Source organism: Acartia tonsa, chromosome 12 (assembly GCF_053477335.1).
Source record: "Acartia tonsa isolate MP-2025a chromosome 12, ASM5347733v1, whole genome shotgun sequence".
In the NCBI taxonomy this organism is placed as follows: domain Eukaryota; kingdom Metazoa; phylum Arthropoda; class Copepoda; order Calanoida; family Acartiidae; genus Acartia; species Acartia tonsa.
The window spans coordinates 10,096,173-10,121,285 of record NC_137271.1 but is presented as its reverse complement, the minus strand read 5'-3'; the positions used below and the strand labels follow the sequence as shown (position 1 = coordinate 10,121,285).

The 25,113-nt window shown below is 34.2% G+C and overlaps 1 protein-coding gene across 1 annotated transcript in view; it reads left to right on the top strand.

Annotated features, from left to right (window-relative positions):
- Window positions 1-25,113, top strand: part of LOC145333833 (phospholipid-transporting ATPase VD) — a 63,991-nt gene that overhangs the window by 24,227 nt on the left and 14,651 nt on the right. Inside the window, exons 31-40 of the mRNA XM_080179088.1 lie at window positions 4,111-4,214; window positions 7,729-7,791; window positions 8,119-8,241; window positions 8,651-8,705; window positions 9,280-9,349; window positions 11,023-11,093; window positions 19,739-19,824; window positions 20,164-20,300; window positions 21,513-21,607; window positions 24,442-24,515. Of these exons, the coding sequence (XP_080035214.1) occupies window positions 4,111-4,214; window positions 7,729-7,791; window positions 8,119-8,241; window positions 8,651-8,705; window positions 9,280-9,349; window positions 11,023-11,093; window positions 19,739-19,824; window positions 20,164-20,300; window positions 21,513-21,607; window positions 24,442-24,515 (878 nt within the window). The remainder of the gene's footprint in view (window positions 1-4,110; window positions 4,215-7,728; window positions 7,792-8,118; window positions 8,242-8,650; window positions 8,706-9,279; window positions 9,350-11,022; window positions 11,094-19,738; window positions 19,825-20,163; window positions 20,301-21,512; window positions 21,608-24,441; window positions 24,516-25,113) is intronic.

Below are 25,113 nucleotides of genomic sequence, written 5' to 3'. Positions count from 1 at the left end.
AAATGCAAAAAAAAAGCACGTTGAATATTTTTTTAAGCTCTGATTCAAATACCTTGATCTTTTTAGCAACGAGGTGAAAATTTTTAGGATGAAGTTCTAGCATTAATTAGGCAATATATAAGAGGATCCCATTGGTCTTATCAACTTTCACTTAGTTGCTTAACCTCTATAGATATTTTTGTAAAGGTCGTTTTAAGCTATTTTTAGTGTATAATCCTTATATAATTTGTTGCCGGATTTCATTATAGAGGAAAATCCTTTTACAGGGTAAAAATCTGGCAAAATGCCTTTCCCAAAAATCATGGCATAAAATTTTCCCACCAGTGGTGGAAAAGTTACAGCACCTCAAAATGGAATTTTACTATGCCCTTGTGTATTGGACCCTGAGGGCCTCCTGGAGGGGCTACCAGAAATCTAAAGGTATCTTTAGAACCACAATGGCCGGCTCTAACTGCAATCAGAAGAAGTCAGAGATAATTGCCGGCCGCCTTCCGTCCTTTAATTGGCGGCAAAGTTAGCACACAAAAAAAATGACAATTTTTTGTCGTGTTTTTTGCACACAGGGCGGCGTGTGTTTGTGGCGCAGCCACGTGTATTACCACTTTTTTGTAGGTCATTCCAAGCCGGATTGGCGGGTGTGCGGCCGGAGGTGGTCTGACCGGCCGTTTTGCCGACAGCCGCAGTTAAGGATTTTTGGCATGCCAGTGTGGCCAGACTGCTTGGCTGACAGGCCTGGGACACATGTCACCTGACACACTGGGCCATTGCCCATCTTTGCTATTTTGCACAATTTTTTTCCCATCACTTCCCTGACCGTGATGGCCATTCAAAGTGGCCTGGGTCAAAATCGACCAAAAACCAACTTTTTGGGGTGATATTTTGACCCCCCAATCATCTAGAGAGGGAGGAAGGGGTAATCTTGTTAATTCTGTAAAAGGTACTATAAAAACCTTTTAATAAAAAAAAAAATTGTTTGATTTGGTTGAAAAATAAGGAAGTTATTAATTTTTTCCACAAAATTGGATTCCTGGGCTCACTGTGCTACCCCTAGAAATGTCACATGCTATATCTACAACATAACTTTTGGCTGTTGATAACTGTTTTCAGACATTATTGGTAGTTTTCAGTGAAATCTAGAAATTAAAAAAGTGTTACTAGTAATATGTCCATGAAATAAAGTTATAATGTTAATTAGGAGAGTTTAATTCTACTGAAATAATAGGTATATTTTTTGATATTCTTCACACATCACAAGCCCTATGTAGTCATTTTACTCTTGGCTGCTCCCAGCTGTTACCACCAAGCTGCAGTATGGATGGGCCGCCATTATTTTTGGAAGTATTTTTGAGCTCAGACCTACCCCTGTTACCCAGCAACCATATGGATGGACCACCACTATTTTTGGTAGTAATTTTGAGCTCAGCATTCATAAAAAACTACCCCTAGACACGTCACAAGCCCTATCTACTCATTCTACTCTTGGCCGCTCCCAGCTGAGTTGCAGCTGTTACCCAGCTGCCATATAGATGAGCCGCCACTATTTTTGGAAGTATTTTTGAGCTCAGCAGCCATAAAAACCTACCTCTAGACACGTCACAAGCCCTATGTACTCATTTTACTCATGGTCTCCCAGCTGAACTGCCGCTGTTACCCAGCTGCCATATGGATGGGCCGCAACTATTTTAGGTAGCATTTTTGAGCTCAGCACCCATAAAAACCTAACCCTAGACGTGTCACAAGCCCTATGTACTCATTCTACTCTTGTCCGCTCCCAGCTGAGCTGCAGCTGTTACCCAGCTGCCATATGGATGAGCCGCCACTATTTTTGGAAGTATTTTTGAGCTCAGCAGCCATAAAAACCTACCCCTAGACACGTCACAAGCCATATCTACCCTTCATACTCTTAACAGCTCCCAGCCGTTTTCAGCCGGTTCTAGCTGTTTAGCAGCTGGTACTAGAAATTTTAAAAATGTTTATTGCTATCATTTACCATGAATTAAACCAAAAATAAGTTTTTAGGTAGCATAAAAACCTACCTCTAGACACATCACATGCCCTATCTACTCATTCTACTCTTGGCCGCTCCCAGCTGACCTGCAGCTGTTACCCAGCTGCCATATGGATGGGCCGCCACTATTTTTGGTAGTATTTTTGAGCTTAGCACCCATAAAAACCTACCCCTAGACACGTCACAAGCCCTATATACTCATTCTACTCTTGGCCGCTCCCAGCTGAGCTGCAGCTGTTACCCAGCTGCCATATGGATGAGCCGCCACTATTTTTGGAAGTATTTTTGAGCTCAGCAGCCATAAAAACCTACCCATAGACACGTCACAAGCCATATCTACCCTTCATACTCTTGGCAGCTCCCAGCCGTTTTCAGCCGGTTCTAGCCGTTTAGCAGCTGGTACTAGAAATTTAAAAAATGGTTATTGCTATCATTTACCATGAATTAAACCAAAAATAAGTTTTTAAAAGTTGATTCCTACGTAATTAATGATGAATTTGCCCTGAAAATAGGCAAAAAACGGCTAAACGGCTGTGCTGCCAGCCGCCAGCCGCTACTTTTCCAACTTTTTGTTCGATTTAGGGAAAATAGACCTACCAAGGATTATTCATGCAAAATTTCAGATCAAAATTCGAATTCTAAGTGCCATTTAATCACTGATTACGAGATGGTTGCATTAAAACCCCCCCCCCTTTGTGTAAATTGTTGAGCAAAGTTAATTGCTTGGTTTACCAGTTCTTTTGTAATGCTTGGGTAGAATGATTCAATGTCAAATTGTAGGAATGTTAGCTGGTGTTTGTTTTTAAGTCCTTTGAACCAGTCTAATGTTTGGTAGGTGTTTTGCCATTGGTTTGAACCTGTTTTTGATTTGACAGTTTTGTTTATTTTGTCAAGAATAGTTTTGCTGATTTTTCCAATTTCCGTTTTGGATGGGTTTATGAGTCTGCATTCAACACGCCCTGGAAAATTTGGTTTGTGGTCTTTGATAGTAATAAAACAAGGTGAGGCTGATAAAATTTCTGCCTTTTCTGCTACATTAAGTTTCTTAGCTATTTGTGCTGCCTCCTTGTTTGTTTGATTGACTTTGTTATTGCTTGACTTTTTATAGTTTTTTGTTATGTTGTTTCTCAGGTGTGTTTTATATGTCTCAACAGGTATGCCATACATATTGGAAGTTTTATCTGCATTGACAATAACTTCTTTGGATTGTTTGATTCTATTACAGTCTTCCTTTAGTTTTTTTTGGAAGTCATTAGCATGTGGGCGGTATTTAATGTTGGCAACTAATTTGACTAAGTCTTTCTTGAAAGGTTCAAGTTTATGGTAGTTAGTGTAGTATGGTACCTTGTTAGTCTTGAAGCCGAAGGATGTTGACTCATTTGTGCTGTCATTTCTTTCCTTGCATTTGAAGTAAAAATCCCAATTTAATCTGTCATAGCCATTGTTAAGTTTGTGTATTACTTCTTTCTCGTACAGGTGACGTGGTGGGATAGGAATGTTTTTTAATGAATAAGGAAAATTGAATTTATTCATTGCTTTGGTTGTGTTTATTGTTTCCTTGAAGAAGAGAGATCTCTGCCACACAGTGAACTGTTGATGGGAGCAGTGTTTATAGCTGGTTTCCAGGAATCACAAGAGTGCTCAATATTCTTAATCACTTGAATAGAGCTTTTAATTATTATATGTATAAACACATTTAATTTTTTAACTATTTATTGGTGGAATACATATGTTTCTCTATAAAAATAGATCATCAGTTCCAATTAAGATGTATAAAATAAGAGTTAAAAAGATATATGTCCATGCATTTTGAATCCTTTTAAAGACTAAATGAGAAAGAAGTGTTAGAAAATTGTGCCCCCTGCGGGGTTTTTTACTGCCTATATCCGTTGTCCTATTAGTTGGATTAACAACTTTGGGGACTTTCATTGAATTTTAATTGGTTGGTTTATTAAGTTAAGTGTCAAAAAGTTTCAACCACTAAATGTAATCTTCAGAAGGGGTAATTTTGTGCATCATCATTGGGGAATTATATTATATCACTTTTTACGCTAAATTTCTACGTCAAATGAAATCGAAGCTTAATTTTTAATTGATATTAGTTTTTGGACTTTCTGCCGGCAGGGGCCCGACCATTGTCCCCAATTCAGTCAAGTCCTGAAACAAGTCCTAATGATTCACCTGCCTCCACCCACAGATCATTAAGGTAGGTTTTCATTTTATTATGTTACTTTTTACTTCATATTTCATTGCTATCAGTATCGCGTCTGACATCTATGGGCTCTGTATCCGAAGAGGGAGCGATTGTGTAGAAAAATAGCGAAAATGTATCCCAAGACTTAAATCTATAAGCCTAAATAAAACTATCCAGGAACCTATGTAAAACTATCCAGAGACCTATGTAAAGGACAACTCAACTGGTTCATTAATCATTATGGACAAGCAAAAATTTTTACTTTTTATAATAGGATAGCTATAATAGATTTTTATAGAGTTAAATCACTGAACTTTTTCTTTGAGTTTACTCTTAATGCAAAAATGTTAAGATGATTTCTAATAAATCAAAGGGGGAGGAGGGGGGGGGGGGGTAAATGCAACCATCTCGTAATCAATGATTAAATGGCACATAGAAACCGAATTTCGTTACGAAACTTGGCATGAGTAATCCTTGATAGGTCTATTTTACCTAAATTGAACAAAAAGTTGGAAAAGTAACGGCTAATGGCTGGCGGCATAGCCGTTTAGTCAATTTTTGGCTATTTTCAGAGCAAATCCGTCACAAAACCTATCTCCACATAATACTCTGGTACTAGAAATTAAAAAAAAAGGTTTTTGGTATCATTTAACATGATTTAAAGCAAAAATATGTTTTAAAAAGTTGATTCCTACGTGATTTATGACAGATTTGCCCTAAAAATAGCAAAAAAAAACAGGCTAAACGGCTGAGCTGTTAGCCGTTACTTTTTCAACTTTTTGTTCAATTTAGGGAAAATAGACCTACCAAGGATTACTCATGCCAAGTTTTGTAAAGAAATTCGGATTCTAAATTGCTTGCAAAACAGCTTAAATAAGGAATTATTTTTAAGAAGATACTTACATTTTTAGAACTTCATTATAGAGATACTTCGCTTGTAACATTGTAGGTACTTTGTTGTCCTAGGAATCAATACTCCAAAAATCAGATCAATCGGAAAATTATATCACATTAAAATTTGTTGTTGAAAAAGTTAAAAATCAACATGCTCCACGGACTTTCTGGTAACGATTATAGAGTTGCTACGCTTTATAAATCGTACTTAACTACTACAGGAATCACCATGCAAAGTTTGAAATCGATTGGACAATTCTAACATGATTAATTCACAAAAAAGCTATCCGTTCCATATTCATATATGAATTGAATAGATATGAATGTAAGATAAAACATTTATTCATTTTAGTTTTCTTTCATAAAACCTTTTTCTTTGTTTCTTTAATTAACAATAAATTCAAGGAAAATTTGCGTTGTATTTTAACAAGGATGAAAAAACCTTAATAGCGAGACCCTTTTTTCAACAATTTTAACCTAACATGAAATTTTTTATTTAGTTCTTTTTGAGAAGATTTGAAATATCTCAATAAAAATAAGTTTTACATTTTTAAAAAATTCTCAAGACAAGGAACTTGGTTTATTTTTAAATGGGTTTAAAAAAATCATAATAGTTGGGGGAAAAATATATTTTCCTCAGATGCCCTAACCCCGGTATGATTATTTGTACAATATACTGTTTGTTTATACTGGAGAGGGAGATGTTACATGAAGAAAAAATATTTTTTTTCCCACTGCATAATATTTGCTATTTCTCGCATCGTATTATAAACGGCTTTCCGCGGATATAGAATGTACAATTGATAAATTAAAACTAGTTTTTTAGCCCCGAGGTGCCGAAGGCACCGGCTAAAAAAACTGGTTTTAATCTTGTGATTGTACATTTTTATATTCGTAGAAAGCTGGATATAATGCGATGCTAGACATAGTTTTTTCGTATGGATGAGAACCGGTTCCTATCCACCGGATTCGAATGAATACGAGAAAACAATTTCTAATACAGTTAAGAAATACATATTTTTGTAAACAAACCATACAGTCGGACAAACAAAAATCTAAAATTGTTTTAAAAGCAAGGTGCTGAATATGAAAGTACTTACATTTTAAGGCCTAAATATAGAGATGATAAGCTTGTAACATTATTTCCTATCAGCTTAGAATTGACCATTTTAAATTGTACTGTTTAAATGTTCAAGGTTTGAAATTAGTAGCACAATTCTAACTTGATTAAATTTGATCATTACAATTTGATTTGACGGATGAATGGATCAAACTTAATGTAGAAAGCATTTTGACAGATTTTAGTAGAATAAAAATACCAAATAGTTTTCTTGAGTTAACAAATCCCTGTCCATATATTTGTTTGTTGGTATTGGTTCAGCTTAATTATTGCAAATATGTTTTATTATTCTCCATACAATTTGTAAGTATACAGGAATAGGTAAATGGAGAAATTCATACATAAATTGTTTAAGGAATGGTATGAAAAAATTCTTATTTTGAAACAAATTCAATTTTTGCAGAGAAACGTTATAGCTTCTTTTGATCGTCTGTCCGCCGCTCGTGTCTCTAAGATAAATATGTGATTTCATTTTCATGGATATTATTTAATTTTCTTGTGAAGATTTATATTGATTTCTAAAGAGCATATAACTCACATTGTCAGGCCGTTTGTTTGGAAAAACAAAGGCTTTTATTCATTTTTTCTATGTATATAAGGACTTTCCAGTATGGCTCCGAAACCGATTAATATCTGTCGAATTAGAACCGGTTTTCAGCCTAACTGAAAAATCATGTACAGCATTGTATTACAGACAATTTTCAACGAATATTAAAATATAAATCATAAAACTAATACGAGTTTTGCTAGTCCGGGCCGTGAGCTCCCTCTGGGCTAACAAAACTGGTTTTAATATTTTTTTTAATTTTAATATCCGCGGAAAGCTGACAATAAATAACTAATAATCGTTACAATTAGTGTTAAATTAGTCATCAAATTTTAATTTTGAAAAAGTTTTGCTTGCAAAATCAATTTGCTCATTTACTGAAACCTTTATCCTTGGTATAATCTCTCTCTGCAATCAGCCTAATAACCTTTTCTCTTCTTATGCACTTGTTATTGGTTTTACTGTTCTATTTATACATTATTTTCTTCTAGATTTTATTATTAGATACACTATTGTCTAAAGTAGCTGTAATTAAAACCAACAAATGAATTAATTCAAATCTTGCCCCCCCCCCCCTAATTTCTCCCAATTTTTTTTCGACTATCATAATATTCACTGCTATACCATGAAAAAATACCTGGAATCAAATATTAAACTACTAATGAAGTAATTGTTCAATTTAATGCCAGACAAAAAGGATTGTTTTTTAATGAGCAAAAATAGCAAAGGCAAGATCATTAATGAGACTAAATGTATTGTTTAAAAATGCTGCACTGCATATGAAGATATTGCATTTTCAACTGGGTAGCAAATTGGAAATATTCCAGTTTTTAACAATGTAATATTATTTTTCTGTGGCAGACTGCAAAGTGAAAGGCAAATGGTATGATTTCTGATTTAATATTTATCTAAATTTGCATGGTTTATTAAATTAATTTGAAAATTGTATTATTTCATTTGTTTAGGTTGTCGGCTATTTTGAACCCGTTGTCAAGACTAACATCCTACTATTCCAGCACATCTTTGAGGTAAATAGATAAATTAAGTGGAAAGAAGTAGGATTGTTGGGGAGGGGACATTAGGCTGTTTATTACATTATGATTAGTCCCCAAAGTTTTATAATAACTGTTTCTTATTCGTTTGACTTTTATTGAATTCTGATTGGTTGGTTCAGGAAGTTGAGTGTCAAAAAGTTTCATCCGCTAATTTTAATCTACAGAAGGGGTAATTTTGTGTATGATCATTGGGGATGTACATCTATTTAGCACCATTGTCTTATCCCTTTAGACCCCTGAGAATTGTTAAGATTGAAGTGGAAGATATCTTCACGAAACTCAACATTATTTTAATTTCAGCAAAGTTTCAAGATCTAACACACCAACTCCCGGTGAAATTCGGCCAATTTACGAAGCAGAATCACCTGATGAACTGGCCCTGGTGGATGCCGCGTATGCTTATAATATCAAGCTCATACACAGGTATCAATTATAAAATTCGCCATGCTAGATGCCTTTTATGCTTGTGATATCAAGCCCTTAGATCGCTATTGTCAATCAATCAATCACAAAACACGCTATGCTAGATGCCGCGTATGCTTATAATATCAAGCTCTTACACAAGTATAGTTAATTGTTCTCCTGCTTAATGCAACGTTTGCTTATGATATCATGCTATGAGAATAGTTTATCAATAAATATAAAGATAATCCATGTCCGATGCCATGTATAGTGTATACTATTGATGTCTTGCTTTTAAATAGGTACAGTCAACTAATATTTAATAAGACCCTCGCTCTTCCTCGTATCATGTATGCATACAGCATAGTCAATCAATCAATCATTTGTTCTCTTATTGCCGCGTACACTTATAATATTAATTTCATTATAGGGCTCCACAGCATGTAACTGTACAATTACCAGGAGACAAGGAATCTAATTACCAGGTATTTTTATAAGATTTTGGATTTATTTACACAGTAAAGTTATTTTCAAGGGTATGAAGTTTAGCACTCTAGTGTTTGTTTTCTCTAGTTACTAAGAATTAGGTTTTATAGATTGAAACTTTACCTTCAGCCATGTACAGATTAAACTGTGATGACTTCTAATTGTACAAAAACACGGTTGACAACATCCATAAAAGGGTATCTCTGAAACGGTAGGAAAAACTAACATTAATACGTGTAGATAGAGTGTCAGAACTGAATAAGCAGAATATTAATGGATAACAAAATTGTAAGTAAATACAGGATACTGTTTAAGGATATATTTGATTTAAATAAATTGGTTATAGAGATGCTTCGCTTGTAACATTGTACCTTGTTGAAATAAGAATCACATTCCAAAATCAGATGAATAGGATATATAATAATTTATGTACGAAAAAGTAAAAAAAAAATCAGCATGTTTTAAACGAATTTTCTGTTTTTAAAAAATCTAATAGTAAGTTAATATAAATGAGCTAGTTAGTTTCTGTAATGGAACTTATATTAACTTATTAATATTTTTTTATTATTTTAGATTTTACACATTTTACCATTTGACTCTATAAGAAAGCGAATGTCAATAGTGTTGAAGAATCCGACTTCAGGCAATTTTTATAGTCAATCTTTAAAAAAAAAACATGATCTCTTATATACGCCAAAATTATGACAGGTTAAAATTGTCGTAAATTTAGTTTACATTTTCCCCGGTAATTTATTGGTTAGTCCGTTTATACAGTAGGACAGGAGGGGATATGGTAAAGGAGGGGGGGGGGGGGTCGTTATTTTAGCCCGCTACAAGTCTCACTTTATTAGAGAACATGATAATCTGTTTTAAGATCCGAATAATGATAAATCCATTCATAATTGTCATAATTTTTTTAATGCCGTGGTGTTTAAAATAAACATTACTCACTCTTAGATGAATTATTATCTGAAAACAACATATATCAACATAGGATTATTATTATATAACAGTTTAGAAAAGTATTTTGTTGATTTTTCAAATTAAACCTGATATAATTCAATTACATATAGAAGGGCTCGACAGCCATTCATAAACTGTCAGTCAGTTTATTACTACCTAAAAAATTTAAATTAAAGGATGAATTGCAGTATTACAAACAAACTGACTTAAAATGATAAAACATCAATTTCTCTTGGTTCCTATGCGTAGCTGCCGAGCCCTGGGACTCAGTTAAGAATTTGAAACTCTATGTCCTGAATAATATTTTTGTCTGGTCAGATTAATCCTCCCACAAGAATTTTGACACGTATATTTAAAAACAAACAGTAGTAAAAAAAAGGCACAAGTTTAAGTTAAACTGAATCAAATGTCAAAAATATTGGTATGGGGGAGAGGGGAGAGTGTTACTTTATAACAAACTAGCGGCTTCGCCCCTAGCCTCTAGGGGCTTTGCCCCAAGAGATGATAAAAAAGTTAAGGTGAAATTAAAAAAAAAAAAATAAGAAGGACCAAGGATATCTCCTTTTTTTTGTTTTTTTGAGGGGGTTGGGGGTGTCCCACCCCCCAAGAAAATAACCTAAAACCACCACAGGACCAATAGGTATATACCCAGAAGAGGAGAATCCGATCGGTTTAGTGGTTACCGAGATCTTAAGGGAATAACAGACAGACGGACAGACAGACGGATAGAGATCAAGCTACTTTGTATTATAGATTTATGAAATTGTCATGCCACGTTTGAATTGCTTGAAATTGGCCATTAATTTTTTGTTATTGATATGCAAGGATTTAAAAATAGGGGTATGGTCCCTTAAGGGGCGTTTCGTCCTATTTTCACAGTAGCCTTTGATATGTTATTTTAGGTTAGGTTAGGTTATGTGATTGCACCGCAGGGTTAGGCAATTGCCCCCCCCCCCCCTTACAATTTAAAAGCCCCCCACAGGGGCTAGAAATGGGAGAAAATCGACTGTAAAAATACGACGAAACGCCCCTCAAAAAGGCGTTGTCATGAAAGGGACTAAATCCAAAAAAAGATTAGCCAAAAAAGTTTTACTATCCTTGTCTGTGAATACTATTTATTTCTAGAAAATATGTTTCTCAATCCCTACTTCGCTTCTAACTTACATGATAATATGAAAATATTTTTCATGCCTACTTGTGTTAGGTTTTTGGGTTTATTTAGAAGATAAGTTAATTAGGGGGGGGGGGGGGGTTAATGCAACCATTTCGTAATCAATGCGCAAATGGCACTTAGAATTCGACACTAGATCGAATATAATAAATATTGACTATAAAGATGAAATAAAAAAATAGGCGGAGTAACATTATACTGTAAAGGCGCAGATTCAAGCATGTTTCCAAGACTTTCTAGACCAAGAAATCAGGTAAAAGATATGGATAGATCAATCTTTATGTTAAGTAACCGCTGGACCGATATGGTTCTCCTTTACATTGTAGCTTCATATATGTTTTAGGAAGGTTTGTAACTTTTTTGGGGGGATGGTACCAGTATACCACCTTTCCAAGATAAATTGCCCCTAGAAAAAATGATTCCCAAAAAATTAAAACCTTTTTCTTTTAAAACTACATTTAAAGTGGGGAGGGGTCGACTTCCCCCTCAAGGGCCTTTAGAGGCCTCTAGAGGAGGTAGCCGCTAGTGGTATCGAACCTTAAACAGCAAGGATGTATTATGGAACAGAGGATTCTTAGTTTTAAAATATGGTGAAACGTTTTGAATTAATTTTAAGAAAGCTGTTGAATATCCAATCTAAAACATGTACCTACCGATTTTTATTTAGATTTTGACATGTTTTTTTTGACAATTCCACAATTCATAGATAAATTTTTATCAAATCTTTTTGAACTTTAACTGTATTTTAATAAAATAATATTTTAACTGAATATTTTTAAGATTATTATTTCTTGATAAATTTAGCTTTTATGATTTTCTTTGAATAATTTTGCTTAATACTGAAAAAAATGTATTTACTGTTGATCCAGCGGCTAGCAAGATCCTTCAATACACTCAGATAGACTTACTTTATTTACTTTAGTTACTTTTATATAAGGATAAATAGAGTTAATTTTTTGTATATATGAGTATAATGCAATTATGAATATTTTTTTTATGGTGTACGAATAATTTTCTGATAAAACAGTTCTTGATAAATTTCCCTAGAACTAGCATAGTGTGGACACATTTCCACAAATGCATCACATTTGCCTACAATTCTAACCGTATAATATTACTGCAGCATGAAATATTCGCTCAGTTTACGGTAAAAATATTCCTGTTATATCCAAAAATCCATGAACTTAAAAGCCTGCTTACGGCCTTACAGAATGTAAAGCTTATAATCGCGTAACCAAAAATAGTGGCCGCCCATCCATATGGCAGCTGGGTAACAGCTGCAGCTCAGCTGGGAGCGGCCAAGAGTAGAATGAGTAGATAGGGCTTGTGACGTGTCTAGGGTTAGGTTTTTATGGGTGCTGAGCTCAAAAATACTACCAAAAATAGTGGCGGCCCATCCATATGGCAGCTGGGTAACAGCTGCAGCTCAGCTGGGAGCGGCCAAGAGTAGAATGAGTAGATTGGGCTTGTGACGTGTCTAGGGGTAGGTTTATATGGGTTCTAAGCTCAAAAATACTACCAAAAATAGTGGCGGCCCCTACATTTGGCGGCTGGGTAACAGCTGCATCTCAGCTGAAAGCGGCCAAGAATAGAATGAGTACATAGGGCTTGTGACGTGTCTAGGGGTAGGTTTTTATGGGTGCTGAGCTCAAAAATGCTACCGAAATTAGTAATGGCCTTCCATATGGCAGCTGGGTAACAGCTGCAGCTCAGCTGGGAGCGGCCAAGAGTAGAATGAGTAGATAGGGATTGTGATGTGTCTAGGGGTAGGTTTTTATGTGTGCTAAGCTCAAAAAAAACTACCAAAAATAGAGGCAGCCCATCCATATGGCAGCCGGGTAACAGCTGCAGCTCAGCTTGGAGTGGCCAAGGGTAGAATGAGAAGATAGGGCTTGTGATGTGTCTAGGGGTAGGTTTTTATGAATGCTGAGCTCAAATTTACTACCAAAAATAGTGGTGGTCCATCCATATGGTTGCTGGGTAACAGGGGTAGGTCTGAGCTCAAAAATACTACCAAAAATAGTGGCGGCCCATCCATATTGCAGCTTTGTAACAGCTGCAGCTCAGCTGGAAGCAGCCAAGGGTAAAATGGGTACATAGGGCTTGTGACGTGTCAAGGGGTAGGTTTAAATGGGTGCTAAGCTCTAAAAAAACACCAAAAATAGTGGATGCCCATCCATATGGTTGCTGGGTAACAGCTGCAGCTGTGCAGTAAGCTGTTGTTTGTGCTATAGGCACTTTTTGGGACTATTGAAGGATAACCAAATATTGAATATTTCAGTATTGATTTAGTTGTTAAACAGCTGAAATTGGCTGAGAACAGTTACCAACAGATAAAGGTAAAAGTTTAAGACAAAGCTTGTGATGTGTGGGGTAAATTTTTATAGGTGCCAAGCTTATTAATACTCCCCAAAAATAGAAAGGCCCATCCATATGGCATCAAGGTAACGGCTGCTGCTCAGCTGTAGCTGTTACCCAGCGGCCATATGGATGGGCCCCAACTATTATTGGTAGTGTTTTTGAGCTCAACACCCCCATAAAAAGTTAAAAACCTACTCCTAGAAATTTTACATGCTATATCTACAACATATACTTTTGGCTGTTGATAACTGTTTTCAGACGTTATTGGTAGTTTTCAGTGAAATCTAGAAATTAAAAAACTGTTACTAGTAATATGTCCATGAAATGAAGTTATAATGTTAATTGGGATAAGTTTAATTCTACTGAAATAATAAATTTTGTGATATTCTTCACACGTCACAAGCCCTCTATAATGTACTCATTTTACTCTTGGCTGCTCCCAGCTGTGCTGCAGCTGTTACCAAGCTGCAATATGGATGGGCCGCCACTATTTTTGGTAGTATTTTTAAGCTCAGACCTACCCCTGTTACCCAGCAACCATATGGATGGACCACCACTATTTTTGGTAGTAATTTTGAGCTCAGCATTAATAAAAACCTACCCCTAGACACATCACAAGCCCTATCTTCTCATTCTACTCTTGGCCACTCCCAGCAGAGCTACAGCTGTTACCCAGCTGCCATATGGATTGGCCGCCACTATTTTTGGTAGTATTTTTGTGGTCAGCACCCATAAAAACCTACCTCTAGACACGTCACACGCCCTATGTACTCATTCTACTCTTGGTCTCACAGCTGAGCTGCAGCTGTTACCCAGCTGCCATATGGATGGGCTGCCACTATTTTAGGTAGCATTTTTGAGCTCAGCACCCATAATAACCTAACCCTAGACATGTCACAAGCCCTATGTACTCATTCTACTCTTGGCCACTCCCAGCTGAGCTGCAGCTTTTACCCAGCTGCCATATGGATGAGCCGCCACTATTTTTGGTAGTATTTTTGAGTTCAGCACCCATAAAAACCTACCCCTAGACACATCACAAGCCCTATGTACTCATTCTACTCTTGTCCGCTCCCAGCTGAGCTGCAGCTGTTACCCAGCTGCCATATGGATGGGCTGCCATTATTTTTGGTAGTATTTTTGAGCTCAGCACCCATAAAAACCTGCCCCTAGACACGTCACAAGCCTTATCTACTTATTCTACTCTTGGCCGCTCCCAGCTGAGCTGCAGCTGTTACCCAGCTGCCATATGGATGGGCAGCCACTATTTTTGGAAGTATTTTTGAGCTCAGCAGCCATAAAAACCTACCCCTAGACACGTCACAAGCCATATCTACCATTCATACTCTTTGCAGCTCCCAGCCGTTTTCAGCCGGTTCTAGCCGTTTAGCAGCTGGTACTAGAAATTTAAAAAATGGTTATTGCTATCATTTACCATGAATAAAACCAAAAATAAGTTTTTAAAAGTTGATTCCTACGTAATTAATGATGAATTTGCCCTGAAAATAGTCAAAAAACAGCTAAACGGCTGAGCTGCCAGCCGCCAGCCGCTATTTTTCCAACTTTTTGTTCATTTTAGGGAAAATAGACCTACCAAGGATTACTCATGCAAAATTTCAGATCGAAATTCGAATTCTAAGTACCATTTAATCACTGATTACGAGATGGTTGCATTAAAACCCCCCCTTTTATATCAGCCATTACTCAATAATGCACAGTTATCAAGCAGTGCACAGAAAATGCGAAAAAAACTTATCTAACGCGTTTTCCCTTCAATGAAGCTTTCTTATACATCATTGGATCTTGGCTATTTCAGATTATTTATAGTCCTTTTTTTACCGCGAACTACATTAGAACTAAATATTCTTTACCTCATAATACAATCTAATCAATGAAAAACTATATTTTATTACCATTTAGGCCTTTAAAAATAATGCGAATGTAATAATATGCGAAGGCAAATGCACACCATCTGGCAAATATAATCACTTTAGGGTTTCTCTTTCACTAAATGTCATTTTAAAGGCTTCAAATCTTATCTTTTTGATGCTTTTTGAAATTTAATATTGAACGCACTGGATATATCTAACATTTCATTGTGTACTAAATTGAGTCATTTTCAATTATTAAGGCCCCTTAGTAACATTACAGAATGTTAGAACAATAAAGTTAGAGAATAGAGGGAGCAAGGGTACATGACTATATAGAACTATCGCAAAGACCTACCAACATAATCCCATTGCTCAAGAAATTTGACAGCTTAGACTCCTAAAATGGCTGAGTTTTATACAGGGTTTTTCATTTTTAGAAACAATACCCTAACTATAAAATTTATTATGTATTTGTGTTTGTCCTTTATAGATAATGCATAATCTTAAAATTAATAAAGTAAAAAAAAAACAATTTTGGCGTTGTCAAAAAATTATAAAATCGTAAAAATCTGGATAGTAATTTGATTACAAGCTGTCTTGAGTACAATTATTTCGGAAAGTAGAGATTATTTGCATTTTTTATACTAACAATATTAAAGTTCAAGTTAACAGCACTATAGATTTAATTTGTTTTTAAAAATATATTTCTTTTTTTAGGAGGCTTTTAAATCTTTATCTTAGTACTAGATAGATAACTTTCTTCCTTGCAACTTTCCTAAATAGTTTAACCGTCCATAGCAATGTGAACTGAACCAGAGCGCATGTCTGTGTATATGTCATATTTAGTAGCGAAGCTACTCTATAATTCACTTTGTCTATCCATCAGAAAGTCCGGATTTTTTTCCAATGAACTTGTAATTAAAATCAATCTGTATTTGCCTTTTATAAAAGGATATTACATCCTAATAAACATATGTAAATTATTTCAAATTGTAGCTCATTTATGACACTATACATGCTAAACTCTGCTTTTACAGTTACCAAATGAATGTAATTATTTTAAATTCCTGAAAATCATAAAAATCTGTAAATTGCTATATACATTTTCAATATTTCATGCAATAAGTCAACTGATTTTTGAAAGACATATTTGTTAAATGTTGCTAAACTTGATATCATCATCCTTGTTAGAATGTACTATAGTATTTGAATAAAAAATGTATTATTATTTTTTGAAGCTAGCTTTTTAATAATTACATTTAAATTCTGTTAGATTTACTGATAATTATCGTATAATAATTTTTTGCTTATTTTCAAGGTCTTAATATTCTAATTATATATACATTATTATGTTTAATAAGAAAATTCCGACATTAATCTTAGGTTATTTTTTAAAAAAATTGCTATCTTTGAAGTAAATATTCAAATAAAATTACACAGTACAAATAATAAAAAACAGGTTTTGCTTACAAAACACAATCAAATTAATGGAAACACTTTTGAAAAAATGGCATTGATTTTAAATGATAAATATGCTCTAAATTTTTACAAAAATTAGGCAAACATTTATTTTTTGTCGTTATAATCTTATTCTTATACTATTATTTACAAATAGTTTTACACTAAAATCTTTTGATTTAATTGTTTTAACTCTTGTACATTAGGTCACATGACTTTAATTAATAATAGTGGTCCCCCAAATCCTTATACCAAAATATATGGTGGTTTTGATTAATTAGTAAAGTTCCTTCAAATCTTATTCCAATGACAGCTTATGAGCTTTCTAGCAGCTAAGTGAGAAAGCAAAATTTTTATCGATAAACAACCTTCTGCAGCGTCATGGGTCTTTGATAAGATAAAATGGTTTCATAGCTATTTATCACTCTATATATATTACTTTAATGTTAGAACGTACAGAGGGAGTACATGACCACTAAATAACAAAAAAATCTCCCCTCCCCATCACCCTTCCGGGAATAAAATTTTATGTTTCTAATTTGATATAAACCCCGAACCACTTCATTATGCAATCTACATTTTCCTGGATATTTTGTCTACGGTAGTCCATAAGTGTACAGCTTTACAGTACATTGTTTCTATTTGTTAAAGCAACATGTATGATAAAAGAAAAAGATTCTGTTTAAAGTAAAATGCTTATATTTCAATCAAAATCTATATTTTTGTATTTTTTACCGATCCACTTCATTATGCAAATCAAAAGAAAATCAATGAGAAAACGTTTGTTTTGCCCTTTTCTCCACTTTTAAAAATTAATTCTGATAAAATAACAATTTTTTAAGGGATTTATGCATTAATTATAATGAAAAACAGTTTAAGGTAGATTTTATTGATTTTTCTAAATAAGAAATAATTGAAAAAAAGAAATTCTATCCTTATCACTTTAGAGGACAGCTGCCGACCCCCAGTCTTATGGATGAAGCTAAATACATGTAAAAAATAAAAATTTGCCTGAATAGTATACAAAATTTTTTTTTGATGTGTTAAAAAAATCCATTTTAAAATCTTGATTTTGAGGATGATGGCCTTTAAGATGCTCTTACTGGTGGTGATGGTGAGCTAAATGTTATCAAAGTGCATGCCCTTGAAGAAAACTTATTTATTGAACTATGATCCAATTTTTGTAGTCATAGCAGCCTCCAGCCAAGCAATATTAAAAAAGAAAAAAATTGCAATTTTAATTACTAAAATTCATAAACATAAGGAAAAAGGATAAGAGGATGAATACTCACCCCTTTTTCATGGTAAAATACTACTTCCCCATCCCTAAATTTAGAAGCAGACGAAAATCAAAAACCGCCCAGGGCTTTTTGTAAGTCAATCATAAATAATAATGTGAATACAAAGAAAAGCGATATTTAGCAAACAGCCGTGGGCGGTCAGAATCAGCTGAATGTTTATTATGAAAAAAATTTCCCCCTTTTTAGAAATAGAAGGATTCATCTTTCATGAACAAATTTTTTTAAATAAAAATAAAATTCTATGTAATTTTTAATTAAAACATTAAAACGAAAATATCTAATCTAATATTCTTGCCCTAAATATGGAAATAGTAAAAAGTAAAAAAATATTTTTTTTAATAATTTTTAATCCTCCCATTTGAAAAGTAGTGGAATAGCAATAAATTTTAGCGCGGCAACAGCGCTAAGTAGGCCTCTAGGCCCACTGCCTATTTTCGTCTTCTAGTTGCTTCGATTCCTCTCTTTTATTTTTTTCTCTATGTTCATAAAGTAAATAAAGTAGTTTTTAGATAATGGTTATATTTCATGTCGAGAGGCTCCACTGGAGGCTGCTATGGCTACAAAAAATGGTACATAGGTTAATAGACAAGTTGTTGTAATGGTCATGTACTTAGATAACATTTAGCTCACCTTCACCACCAGTAAGAGCATCTTAAAGGCCATCATCCTCAAAATCAAGATTTTAAATGGATTTTTTTAACACATCAAAAAACATTTTTTGTATACTTTTCAGGGTAATTTTTATCTTTAACATGTATTTAGCTTCATCCATAAGACTGGAGGTCAGCAGCTGTCCTCTAAAGTGATAAGGATAGAATTTTTTTTTCTCAATTATTTCTTATTTAGAAAAATCATTAAAATCTACCTTAAACTGTTTTTCATTATAATTAATGAATAAATCCCTTAAAAAATTGTTATTTTATCAGAATCATTTTTTAAAAGTGGAGAAAAGTGCAAAACAAACGTTTTCTCATTGATTTTCTTTTGATTTGCATAATGACGTGGATCGGTAAAAAATAAAAAAATATAGATTTTAATTGAAATATAAGCATTTTACTTTAAAAAGACTTTTTTTCTTTTATCATACGTGTTGCTTTACCAAATAGAAACAATGTACTGTAAAGCTGTACACTTATGGACTACCGTAGACAAAATATCCAGGAAAATGTAGATTGCATAATGAAGTGGTTCGGGGTTGAAATGACAAAATATAATAAAAAATCAGGATTCTTTAGGGATCAGACCATAGACGATAAATAAGAGAATTTTTTTTATATAAAACCTTGGGAACTAATTCAATTTACGGTCAAATGCCCACTTATCTCTCTGGATTATAACATATAAGATTTAAGCATCAGGAATTAAATTAATAAAACTGTTTGACGCATTTCACTTATTTTTCCTTTTTATTTTTAACTTAAAATTGTCAATAATATCCGGTAGAAAAAGAATGAATTAACGATTTTCGTCAAAGTTCTATTATACTTGATCAAAGTGTGATCTTCTATTATGTCTTTTTCAATTTTTAAGAATAAGGACACATGTGAAGCTTCCCTAAAAAAGTAGAACTTTATCAGTTCAGTAGTTATTTAAATCATAAGTTTTAGACAAAAAATTAAAGAACCCAAGTAGGATCATAGTAAGAGGTCTGAATAACTAGGCCAAAGTCTGAATATGACTATCAAGTCTTTTCTTGAATGTATGTAGATAAAGTCACGGCCTTTTTCACATGAACAGGAAGATCATTCCAGAACTTAGCTGCTCTAACACTGAATATATTTCTGGATAGTTCTGTTCTTTTCACTGGAATCTGAAAGCTTATCACTCCATGGTCAGAATTTATGGCTCTTGTGTGTGGCTATTTTCGTTCACTATCTGAAACCATAATCATTTGATATTTTATTTAGGAAGAAGAGTCTTTATTAGATACAACCCAAAGAAACCTGGACAACTACAGTCAACAAGGCCTTAGAGTCTTGGTCATGGCTAAAAGGTTCGTAATTTTTGGCGCCTAAGTGTAAAAGCGTTTTTTTCTCTTTTTTTTCCAATAATTCCCTAAAAACCTTAAACTACTTACATAGATTCAAGAAAGTATGTAGAATATATGTGGATATTATGACAGTGAATTTTTTTGGTCAATTTAGGTTGCCATTTATAGGTCAGTTCGTAGGGGGGTTTAGGATGGGGAAGATCGTTATTTTAGCTCGCTACAAGTTTCACTTTATCAGAGAACATGAAAATCTGATTTAAAATTCAAGTAATATGTAAGATTCAAGACAATGTTTTTTAGAAAAGACTTTTTGACAAAATTTATAAGCTGCATATTTTCTAGGGAGTTAAGTGTAGACGAGTACACTGACTGGTCTACCCAGCACGCACGCGCAGAGAACGCCCTGGAAAAAAGAGACAAGCTGCTTATGGAGTCATATAATGCTATTGAAACTAAGATGACGCTGCTCGGCGCTACAGGTTGGCTTCTTATTGTTTACCTGATCTTGAAATACCTAGTTATTTATCGCATCGTATTATAAACAGGTTTCCGCCGATATGAAAATGAACAATTAAAATCATTATTTTTAGCCCCTAGATAACGAAGGTACGGGCTAAAAGAACTGGTTTTAATCTTATGATTGTACAATTACATTTTATATTCGTAGAAATCTGGGTATAAAACGATGCTTTACATAAATTTTCAGTATGACTGAGAACCGGTTCTAATCCACCGGATATTAATCGGTTTCGAAGCGATACTGGAAATAATTCTTCTTGTTAAAATACAACAATTGAATTATGTTGAGCTTAAGAAAATACGGCAATTTTACTACTTAAGTATCTTAAGGGATAAAGCAATGGATGATTAAGGGGGGGGGGAAGTTCTGACACATTTGCGTAAACGGTGAGTATAGGCTTTATCTTTGGACTGAGAGGATAGGTTATTAGGGATAAAATCATTCTTATATGATGAATTTCCCCCAGATTTAAGATTTTTTGGATAGGCCTCCAGGTTCCGGAGCTCCAAGCCTCCAGGTGGTCTCTGTACAGGTAAAAATGAAAAAAAAAATTTTTTTTTTTAGAGTTACAGGTCAACTTATGAAACAAAATATGCATCTTTTTTAATATTATTCACATATTTGAAGAAAAAATATGCATATTTTGATTTATAAGTTGATTTTTAACTTTAAAAAAAAATTTTTTTTTTTCATTTTTACCTGTACAGAGACCACCTGGAGGCCTGGAGCTCCGGAACCTGGAGGCCTATCCAAAAAATCTTAAATCTGGGGAAAATTCATCATATAAGAATGATATTATCCCTAATAACCTATCCTCTCAGTCCAAAGATAAAGCCTATACTCACCGTTTACGCAAATGTGTCAGAACTTCCCCCCCCCCCCCCTTGATAAAGGCACTCAATTATGATAGGCGAAATTTATTTAGATGAAATTATTAGTCGAAAAGTTTAGACACTTCTAGTAAGAACCAATCAATTAAGATTTAAGAAAATTACCCAAAGTTTGATGCTTTTGAAAACTTTGGGTATCAACTTTTTACAGTCCATTGTTATGTTTTTTTTATGGTTTTTATAAAGCTTAAGATCTCAACTACTAATGAACCAAATGAGTTCTACTTATTAGGAAAGCTTTACATGGGTCCAACATTTTTTAAAGAAAACCTTAATTTTAGGAATCGAGGACAAGTTACAAGAAGGCGTACCTGACGCAATTTACCATCTGCGTCAGGCGGGTATAGTTGTTTGGGTACTCACAGGAGATAAACAGGTTACAATATTATTATATTGTTATTTCTCATTTGAAAAACCTATTATCTAGAATATAATTCTTTTCTTTAAAAAAAAGAGGTTTAATGGCTCTTAGAAACATACAACAACAAAAATTTGAAGATACTCGAAATTATCTACACTAGATTTGATGAAAAATACACTAAGATAATTTTAAAGTATTATTTTGATTATGCCTCTTAATGTTTATTTCTAGAAAGCTTTATCTGATGTTTTAGCTTTCTTTAGTGTTCTCCAGTATATTTTGATCAAGATATCTAAAATAATCACAATCCCCTACCCTTATCTGTGCTTCTTGAATTTGGGCAAAGAAAAGTTTTTTTTATCATAAATACTTTTGTTCTTAGTAAAAGTACTAGGTATAGCCCCAATTTGTACTTTCAATAAATCTAGAACATCGTATGTTATTTTTAAAAGCGAAGCTTTTCTATAATTAGGGTCGGTGCGTCCTCTCATACGTCCGATTTAGAAAGCGTAGGTCCATTTTAAACATGTTGATTATCTTTTTAAAATCAAATTTTAATGTGATATAAGGATTCGATTAATCTGATTTTTGGAATACTGACTCCTTAGACAACAAAATAGGATGCTATTAGCGCAGCATCTCTATAATTAAGTCTTAAAAATATCAGTATGTCCTTAAATATTATCCTGTATTTAAGCATTTTATACATTTATATTCTGATTATTCAGTCAGGGGCGTCCAAGCTTTTTTTTTGGGAGGGGGTAAAAAATTTTAGGGGGGGGGGTAATCCGTGTTTGGGGGGGGTAAAATGGCGCGCGAAGCGCGCCGAAATTTTTTTTTGACCCCCCCCAAAATTTTTACCCCGGGGGTAAAATTTGATTGGGGGGGGTAATTACCCCCCCTAAAGTCTGTTGGGGGGGGTAAATACTCCCCCCAAATCTGTTGGGGGGGGTAATTACCCCCCCCAAACTAATTTACCCCGGGGGTAAAATTTTTGGGGGGGGTAATTTAATTATGTAAAAAAAGCACCTACCTAATCTATTAAGTTAATAAGTACTATCCTATAACATAAAGTAGTAAGTAAGGTTTATTTGACTATAGCTTCAGATTTCATTACTTTTAATACTGAGTTCTCCTTTTTAGGAAAGCTTCACATAGATCCCATGATGGTTCCACACTATTATAGGTCAATCCTTTGAGTGGTTTTAGGCTATTTTTCTCCTCCCTTTTTACTCTTTAGAAAACACGAGTTCTTAGATGCTAAGGGCGCCACTACTATTCAAATATATAGTAGTATCTCATTCTTTAGAACATAAAAATACAATAATTAACTCACTAACCAATGAACTAATATGATTATACTTTAAAGTGAAGCGTCTTATAGGTCCTGGTAAGTTTTATAACTAGTTTTGAGACACCCTGACATCCTCCCAAAAGAAATCGCCTATAGAAATTCTTTTTCATTATTTAATGAAATATTTAATTTAGTTAGGTATCTATTTTATGGAATCCTCAGTGCTTTACAATTACATCATAGATCCCCGGGATGGTTTTAGCCCTTATAAAGGCCCAAGCAAATAAAACATGATCAAACTATTAAATTTTTTGTTATCATGGTTAAGAACTGTTTTAACTGGTTGGACTATATTGGGGTATAGTCCCTTTTGTGGCAACGCTCTTTAAGGGGCGTTTCTTTGTTTTTTTCACACAAGCTTCTCTCCTATTTCTAGCCCCTGCGGGGGGCCAATTGCTTAACCATGTGGGGCAATCACCTAAACCAATATAACCTATCCTAAAATAAACTATCAAAAGCCATTTAGGATATACTTTTCATTAACTATTAGGAGACCAAACGAGGAACATAAAAAATATTACACCTCAAGGCTCGAGTCACACTATGACTTTTTTTAGGGGGGGGGGGGGAAGGCGGGTATTACTCCCTCCCCCCCCAAAAAAAAAATTTTCAGTAAATTTTTTTTTAAGAACATTCAATTTGGGGGGGGTAAATACCCCCCCCCCCAAAATTTTTTTTTAAAGAACATTTATTTTGGGGGGGGTAATTACCCCCCCAAAAATCGTTTGGGGGGGTAAATACCCCCCCCAAAATCGTTGGGGGTGCCTACGGCACCCCCAAGGTAGGGGTAATTTTTTTTTGGGGGGGGTATTGTTCACAAAATTTTGGGGGTGCCTACGGCACCCCCAAAATCGTTTGGGGGTGCCAAATGGCCCATTACCCCCCCCCTTGGACGCCTATGTATTCAGTTATGATACTCTACAAGTATGAATGTGCGTTTGTCCTACCGTTTCAAAGCTTTTATGGATGTTGTCATCCTTTTTTTTATTACGAAAAGGATAAATCTTCTTATGCTTTACCAAGATATTAAGTAGTAATCAAAACTAATCCAATTTAACTTTTCTAATAATGATCTTGTATTTTCTTCTCATTTGAAATATTAAGTCAGCATAATTTCTATCAAGGACTGCAGAACCCTTCCTTAAGAATGAGTCTTTATGATAATCTTTCTAAAAGTTTTTAATTTATTTAACTAAAAGCCGCAAATTTTGCCTCGTAAGGATAGGGGCACTCAAGGTTTAAGTACCCGCACAGTTAGTTCCCCCGCAGGGGTTAGGCATTAAAGATAAAATAAATAATATTATAATTTATTTTTAAAATTTGGGGTTTGATCAGGGCTCGATAATTACTTTTAGGGAAAGCACCAAAATTTCAAAGTTTTAGTTGTACAAATGATAAGTTCAAAAGATATATAAAGAAGACTGCATAACTTAACTAAATTATGACTACAATTGATATATCCCCTGAAATCAAATAAATATTTTTTTCTCTCCAGGAAACTGCAATCAACATTGCCTACAGCTGCAAGCTTTTTACACAAAATATGGAGATCATTAAACTAAATTCAAGGTAAAAATAGTATTTCCACTCCAGTTTGGCTTCGAAACCAACTTATATCCGCTGGATTAGAACCGGTTCTCAATCATACTGAAAAATCATGTATAGCATCGTATTATGCTTCTAGATTTTAAACTGTCTTCTAAATTAAGTTTAGCATGGCTGCCGTAATTGTTACCAAAGGAAACATTAGTCTAAATACTAAGATACTGTTATTTTTAATAAAAGTAAAATTGTAGGCATTTTAAATACTTCAATTATGATTGTCACGCACCTGACATAGCAAAATTGAATCCCTTTTAAACGTCTTTAGGGAATTATTAAGTAGACAATTAAACAAATATCTTAAACGTGATGTAAAGAAAACAGATCTACAGTATAGATGTATATACAGATAACTACTTCCTCCACTTTTCCAAGGACCTTTTATTTGCTATCGAATTGTTTCCTGCTACTTGGCTGTGTTAATACTCCCGACACTATTGGTTGATTTACAAAGACCCCATTGAGAGTCGGTACAAGGTAATTGGGATGGGGACATACAGTTATTTAACCCCTTCCCCCTCTACTGTTTTACTCTAATGTAAAAAGCACTTCAGTTCTGCACGCC